The 8199-nt window shown below is 26.1% G+C and overlaps 1 protein-coding gene across 2 annotated transcripts in view; it reads right to left on the reverse strand.

Moving 5' to 3' along the window:
• The window catches only part of LOC107457474 (IDLSRF-like peptide), a 119860-nt gene extending 111914 nt beyond the window's left edge, over positions 1-7946 (reverse strand). The window contains exon 1 of one of the 2 annotated variants that reach the window (XM_021146508.3): positions 7665-7946. In XM_021146508.3, coding sequence (XP_021002167.1) covers positions 7665-7794 — 130 coding nt within the window. In that variant the 5' untranslated portion in view covers positions 7795-7946. The remainder of the gene's footprint in view (positions 1-7664) is intronic. The other variant, XM_021146509.3, reaches the window with a different exon arrangement.
• Positions 7947-8199: the final 253 nt, after the last annotated feature.

An 8199-nucleotide genomic window follows, 5' to 3' on the forward strand; every position in this document is an offset into this window, starting at 1 on the left:
AAAATATGCCTATTCAGAGAAAGTACGTTTTTATGTCGGACTATTTAAAATTTTAATTACAGTTTCATTTATTAATTAGCATATTCAAAGTGCACTGCCTGCTAATTTGATATTTTTCGGTAATTGTTATTTTAAATAAAGATCAATATTATCAATATAAAGATAATTTTATTTTATGGTTTTTCAATATGTAGTGCGTACTATATTTTTAACATAATCATTTTAACAAAGTAACATAGAATTGATATTGAGAAATAAATCTTTAAATTATAGTCGTTTACTTTATATCAAACAAAAGAGTTAAAAAATCTATATTTTTCAGTTTATTTTTTATTCAAATCAGACAACTGTAAACAACCAGTTAAGAAGGGATGTTATAATAACTTATTCTCTGTTAAAATAACTAATCATTCATTACTTCATTCTTATCATGAGTTTATAAATGGATTCTCTCTTTCCAAATTGCTTCTTGAGTTTTTGTTAATTCAAGAAAATTATAGATAATAGCGAGAGTAGAGATTAGTTACTGGAACTATAGATTTAACTACAAGAACTATTCTAGATTTTCCGTTTCTTCGTATACTTTTGAAAAACCCCATTTTAAAAAAAAATTATGAAACTTTGATAAAGAAACATAACTGGTTACTGAATTACTGGAATTATCCATTTTTAATACAGTATATTTTTTGCACTTAGAAAAATAAGTTTGCGAAATCTTTCTTGCAATTCAAATATTGCTCTACATTACCCAAAGTTCGTGTTAGAAGTCATACCTTAACAGGTTCTGTAATTAAAAATGAATACTACACTGAGAAAAAAATTATGATCAAAACTATCGAAATAAAGTAAAATTTACCCAGTCTCTGACTCTATGGGTACCAAAAAAGCTCATAAATTTTTACGAAAGCACTTTGACACTGTCTTTGGTAAAATTAGCAATAAAATATGGTTTTATACTCTATGAAATAATTTGATATAAATGTGGTAAAATGCAATTATTTTATCGTGATACCTTAGAATATGGCCTAAAAACCATTTATTGTATTCATTGTATTTTTTGCTGAATGTATAGTAATAAGAACTATAATTTTGAAAGGCAGATTTTCCAAACCATATGAACAGAAAAATTACCAAAATGAATGTTTTAAATAACGTATATTTTGGTTTTATCAGTCATAGTCATGTTTTTATACCAAAAATGTCATTACCATTACGGTACATTAAATCTACCAAAAACATGTTCTACGTATATTAAAAAGTGATCTTAGCCTTCTCATTTAAACTAAATTTAAACTTATAATATAAACGTTAAAGTTGATATGATTTGACGCTGCATGAAAATCTTATATTACAGAAGTGTATCTCGGCCATCAGTTGAATATTAAAAATTGGTAACTCAAACCAATTCAAAAACTTAAAGTGCCTACTTAACATCAGTTCTTCAAACAAAATGGTTTACAAATTTTTCTGATTTCATTTGGGAGTAACTAATCGACCATAATTATGCCATTCATATCATTTTAAAACAGTTGCTTGATGGATTGTTTCTAAAACTACAAGAAAATATTTTCAAAACTAAACGCAATATTGTAACAGTTTTGTTTTGTTTTTTAATTATCAGGGAAAATAATAAAGTTTTAAGTTCTAATCTCAAAATGAATGAATAGTAATAAAATAAGATGAAATTTAATTGACATAAACATTTTTTAAACAGTCACCTTATGTAATAAACCATAATTAAAGAAAGAATTTTTAGATATTAGTTCAAAAGGTGATACAAATTAATGAACTCTGACTCTACTAAAGATTGCGAATAATGCTAATTACGAATAATGCTTTGATTTATCCTCATACATTTTGTATCAACTTCTCCTACTCACCACTGGTTGCACAATATTTCTGGGGTAAAAAAAATAAAAAAAAACCCTGAAATTTTTCATCACTATCTTTTGAAATAATTTAATAATTTTGACAGATAAAATCTGTTGGGTTTTATTTCAGAAAGAGAAAATGCAATTTCCTTCATTCTAAAAAACCAGTCTGTTTGTATATATATTGCTTCACCATTTTGTGGGGAGTATTTTCTGCAATTTTAATATTGTTTTCCTCCTCAGGGGAGATAAAAGTTGTGCCTCTTAAGAATAAAGCTTCAAAAACATTTTACCTTTATCTATTTTTCAATCTTGCTTAAGAGCTTTTTTTTTTACTTACTATAAAATCTTGACTTTTTTGCACTTAAATTTCAACGTATTCTCATTCATTGTGGTTTATAAGTCTGTCTGATTATAAATAGCAAATTCCTCAAACTGTAATTTTTTAGTTTTAAACAAATTAAAGGTTTATATTCTTTACAAATGTAATGCAAATTCTTAATAACAAACTTAATCAAAAGGGAAAACAAATCAAGTAAAAATAAGTCAATATTTTCATTTGGAGGGCTTGTACTGATAAGTCACATTTTATTCCAAAGGGAACATTTTTATATCTAACTGTTACATGGTATAGTTTCTAGATAGGTTCTTTACAAGTTGCCATAACTTATATCATATAACAGCACCATACACAGAAACATCTTACTGCCTACTTGAAAATTGTAGTATTTTTCACTAAGAGAGTTATCTCTTCATAAATTGGAAATGTGACTTAACATTATATTGGCCAATTTCTTCATACATGAATAGGAAGAAAATATTTACTAAGCAAAAGACAATTTCTCTTTATTTGGAACATAGAATAGTGTATATAGAATTTAAAAATGGCTAACGGACATTTCAGTTTACCAGCTGAATGAAATATTTGTAGGGAAAAAGGTTTTTTCTTGATTAGATATAGAATGTAGACATTAATTTGATTAGATGTTGATTTTCTTGAATATGATATAGAATCCAGAAGAACATGTAAACAAACACTATTTGTGAGACATTTTACAATAAGATAGCATATTTGTTCTAATTAAGTGATCAAATACCATTTTATGGCAAAAAGACAAACCGCAAAATTTGCAATATAATCCTTTTCGGTTGCATGTATCTCCCAAGAACTTCGTCAGACATCTTTTTAAATTCTTTTTCATTAATTTTCAGAAAATATTAATATTTAATCTGCTATAATTTTAATATTTTTAGGTTTTTTTATATTTAAAACGGTGTAAGGAGATTAAACTGCAGCACTTTTTTCTTAATTTCATTTAAGTGATAAGCATTTTAAAATACATTCTTTAAAATGGTTAAAATTCTATTGTAATATTGGATAAAATGAAAATTTTAAATGATTTAAACAATGATGAAAATGTTATCATTTTAATATGTGGTAGGATGTAAATGATTTAATACTTTTCATATTTTCTCTATAACATTTTGATATAATTTTTTATGACAAAGCAATTCTAAAAGACAAAGTAAAATATTAGATTAGTTTTGAAACGTTACATTGCTTTTAATTGGGGTACAAGCAATTTATGACAGATGAATGTGGCGAGATTAATCATGTAATGGAGAAAACAATTTCATCATTTTCAGAATTATTTTATGAAATGCCAGTTCTTGAATTTTAATGGGAAAAAGAAGAAGCAAACTCAACATTTAACTTTTGTCAAATCAAAATAAGCAAAAATATTATACTTTATAACTTTATCAAGACTTCCATCCAAGTTTATGTCACTATGCAAAAACTTATATAAACTTATTACGAGGCTATTGTAGATCAAAATGTAGATGACCACGCCTATGTTAAAGCTACATTTGTTCCCTTAATGAATCAAAACAAAACATGAGAAGCATATTCATTTTTTTGAGAAAATGTATTTATCTAATTAAGTTTGGTCTACCTTTCCCATTAGCTGTACCCGTCTATTTAAACTAATCTGTCTTAGACAAATATTATAATATATAAATAGGTTTCAGCAATTACTGATTTCAGTTTCCTTCATAAGTACATATTCGTCTTGTATACTTCTTTTTCAAGAAAAAGAATTCGTCTCTTTCAAGTCTTTTTATTTTCAAAACGGAGAAAAAAATTCTGGTGAAATTTCCATACTGTAAAGTACTAGCTCTTTTACGGTAAAAAAAAATTATTCTGGTCAATAAAACCAAAATATACGGTATTTCAACCATTGATTTGATCATTTTTCTTTTCATATAGAAACGGTTTACGCGAAATCTTAGTTTTTAAAATTATAGTTCTTATTACCACACATTTAGTTAAAACAAAATACAAAATAGAAAAGTAAATTTAATAGAATAAATGGTTTGCCATGCTCTAAGGTATTATAATAGTTTTTTCAGCTTTCCCAAATTTTATCACGTAATATAAAACTATATTTTATAGTTAATTTCAGCAAAATTATTACCAAAAATTACCAAGATGTTTGACGTTTCCGCCGAAAAAGTAATAAATAATATCAGACCTGGCTTTTAACCGGAGATTTTTCCCAAATATTTAAATTAATAGCAGAATTTCTGTTTTAACATTTGATTTAGAAAGATTTTAACCGCAGTAATATTTAAAGAATTAAAAGATATAGAAAAATGTTGAAAAATCAGGAAGTATTAGCTTTAAGTAATGGCGAAATGCTGTTTTTTTATGTGAGGCTTTAAATAATATGGAGAGCTTGAACTTCAGTGTTGGCAGTTCTGTAATACACTGTAAAACTTTTGTTGCATAGTTGCCACCTTTTTTTGGTGCTGTGGAAAATTAAAATTTCTTACCGTGCAAGTAGTAATATTTTTTATTTACTTCTTCACAGTTATAGTTTTATTTATTAATTTATTCATTTTTGTTTGCTTGCTTAAAATTTCTTTGGTTTGCTTGTTTGCACATATTTTCATGCGAATTAGAATCAACTTAAGATTTCACTGCAAAAAAGCTTTGTTTAAAAAAATAAAAATGTTTCTAATAATATATTTGCACTAATTCTTTCAAAAAAATTGTTATTTTGTCAATTTTACATAAATTTTTGCACTATAACTACAGTTCTGTACTTAAAAATGCATTTAGTTTCCCTCAACATCAAAAAAGGAGGCAACTATAATCAAAGTCTTTTACTGTGTAAAATAATAGTCTGAGATAATAAAAAAAATCTCATGAAAAATTTCGAAATATTTTGAAAAGATTTCTATATTTTTTCAATTAAAATCTACGATTCGTTGAAATTTCTTCCTTTATCTTTTTATTAGCCACTTTAGTCTTTTTTTATTTTTTATTATTTTTTTGTAACAAAAGATTAATAGAAAGTTTGAAATTTTATACAGCCTTCAAAATAAGACCAGTTAAAGAACATTTATTGGAGGTATTGCAAAAAAAACTTAAAATAAATTAAGAGTTCAACTAGTTTATTTTAGCATGACTTGGATTCTCCGAAACCTAAGAACAGTTGTGTATAGTACCAAAATATGTCTTTTAATACATTATCTACAAATTTAGTTTAAGAAGAAAATTCAAGTAGAGGAGATACTTAAACTAGATATTTTTAAACAGCTAGGAAACACTTCAAAAAAGGAAAAAAAATAGGAAAAGAAGCAGTAAATAAAAGAAAAGAAAAAAAAAGAAAAATTGATTTGAAGTGCGGAACCAAAAATGCTTTTAGTTAAAACTGATTCATAAAAGTTGGAAAAATTGCTAGAACTCAAGCTGCAAGTTGTTTAACTCCTAAATCATAAAACTGCAAAATTATAATAAAAATAGTGAATTATGTTTACTCTTTTGTTATAGATACTTCAAGTATCAGTTTTTTTTTCTACTAAAAGTAGTTTTACCCTACATAAAACTTACATATTAAGATTATTTATCTTTTCTTCTCTTGCTTGTAGAATACATATTTTTATACATAACTGATTTTTCTTCTCTTTTTTTTTTAGCCTCATATTAAGGGAAACGCATCACTAATTTTGTTTAACTTTTTACCCTGTTAATGCAACGCTATCAGAGTGAGAAAATTTATGGTTCTTCCTTTAATGTGCCGAAAAGTTGAGAATTGATTTCGATGGGAGTTTTTTTCAAACGATTTGAATAGTTTTGCTAAATTGATATTTTTTTAAACAAAGCATAAAATTTTTGTTTCAAAATAAGGCATTTAAAAAAATTTTTTTAACAGAAATGCAAAGAAAACATACTTTATAACGTTTTTGTTAGCTTTATCAAATACCAAATATCAATACAAAATCTATTGTAATCTCTAAGTTAAAAATCTGTTATTTCTGAATCGAATTAGCATTAACTTTAGAAACTTGGAGAGAGTATTTTTTATATAAGGTAAATAGCTATATTTATTTAGATAGCTTTTTTTAGGATTTGCGGAAGACATTTTACCAATTTGTCTTATAAGTCTGCCTCATTTCGAAACTTATTTTAAAATTAACATTTTAGACACGTTTTCCATTTACAAGATCGGAAACTAAAATTTCATTTAATTATTTTCTTATAGATGAATTCTTTTTCGTGTTTATTTTTGAACAACTGTATTTCATTTTTTTTTTAATTTCAGAATATATATAAGGTTGCAATTGAAATTAAAATTATTTAAAGCTTTCCAAAAATTATGTTGACTTTCTACTATTTTGGAGAATCTAAACAACATATTAAGCATTGGATGGAAAAGTACAGAACACTTTGTTCAAACTTGGAGATTTCAAATGAAAAAAATATTCATTTTATTTATTGCAATAGCTCTTATTACTTTACATAAATTAATGCTAAAGTAGACGTAGAATTATAGTTATTAATTATAGAGCATAATGAAGAAAAGTGTTAACAAAATTATTATTTCCTTTCATACCCTAATTATAATAAGAAGGTTTGTGGTATATTTTAAGCCAAACTTATCTTGAAATAATAATTAAGCAAATTAGTTTAATTTTAAATAGTAAACGTTAAATAAATTGTAAAAATGAGTAAGTTTTATTTATTTTTAATACTACTTTTAATTTATCCCTTTTTTTTAATTTCAATTTTCAAAAAAAATTAAGCAACAGTTAACTTTGCATATATTTTAAGTAACAAGCATTTTCAGTTAAAAGTTTAAACATTAACTAACATTTTCATTTAAAAGGTTAAACAAATTGTTAAAGATAAAATTTGATGTTTCAAAAGCAGATATTTCTAACGCAAAGGGGTACTACAAAAAAACTGACATTGAATGATAGTTTTTATAATTCCATAATAAAATTATTTTCTGTTCATTCGTACAGTTTTGAGCCATGGTTGCTAGTAAAATTAAATTTTATTTTAATTCTGAACAAAGCTCAATAACCAACTTTTTTTAATGGGATCAAAACCTAATATATCAAATTTTACTTAATATGTATCTACATAATATATCAAATAAAAACTTCTACCATTGCGCCTTTTCAGTTTCAAGTTGTTTGACAAAGACCGTTTTTAATTGCACAGAAAAGAAAACTATTTTTTTTCACATAAAAAACTACTTAATTTAGTTTTTTAACTTTATTGAAATATTTTAAAAAATTATTTTAAAAGTCCTTTCAACAGTTATAGCAGAATATAATTCTTATCTGCTTAACTATAGCTAAAATATACTTCATGAACTTCTTAATGCAAAAAGAAAAAGAAATTGCTTTTATTCCATCATTTTTTGAGGCCCTCCAAAAACTATAATATTATTGATAAATGTAACTTTTAGAGATAATTAATAAAAGAAAAAAGCCTACCTTCTCGTTTGACATTAGCCAAGTTGTGGTGAAAAACTCTCGAAAAATCGATGAGATATGCTGCTTGTACCAATAAAGCGAAGCTGAAAACCATCAACATTTGCAGGCTGGCTGTTTGTCGAGCTAACATGTTGCTTTAATAAAAACGATTAATTTTTATACCTGTGGGATCGCTAGCACGGGAGGGAGCGTTTTTTGGTGTTCGCTAAGTCACCGAATGAGAGATCCGGAGTTGAGAGCCGGGGCTTTTTAAGGGCGGCCGGGCCTACGCATGTTGAGTGAGAGGCGTGCGAGCATGCGTGTACAGGTGTGCAGGGGCAGACCAATAGCGGCCTTCTCACCTACAAATTTTTATTTCAATGGATGAACGCTGACGTTTTATAGATTCTAATATTTAATTCCGCCGATTTGAGTGATTTGAGAATAGAAAAATTTTGAGAATTTTTGATGTGGAGCAGATAACACTTGTCGATTTTATTATTGAAATTTTGCCATCAATGACAATGAGTCTCTTTGAAAAACTGTACAACTGTTG

This window comes from Parasteatoda tepidariorum, chromosome X1 (assembly GCF_043381705.1).
Source record: "Parasteatoda tepidariorum isolate YZ-2023 chromosome X1, CAS_Ptep_4.0, whole genome shotgun sequence".
NCBI classification, from domain to species: Eukaryota; Metazoa; Arthropoda; class Arachnida; order Araneae; family Theridiidae; genus Parasteatoda; species Parasteatoda tepidariorum.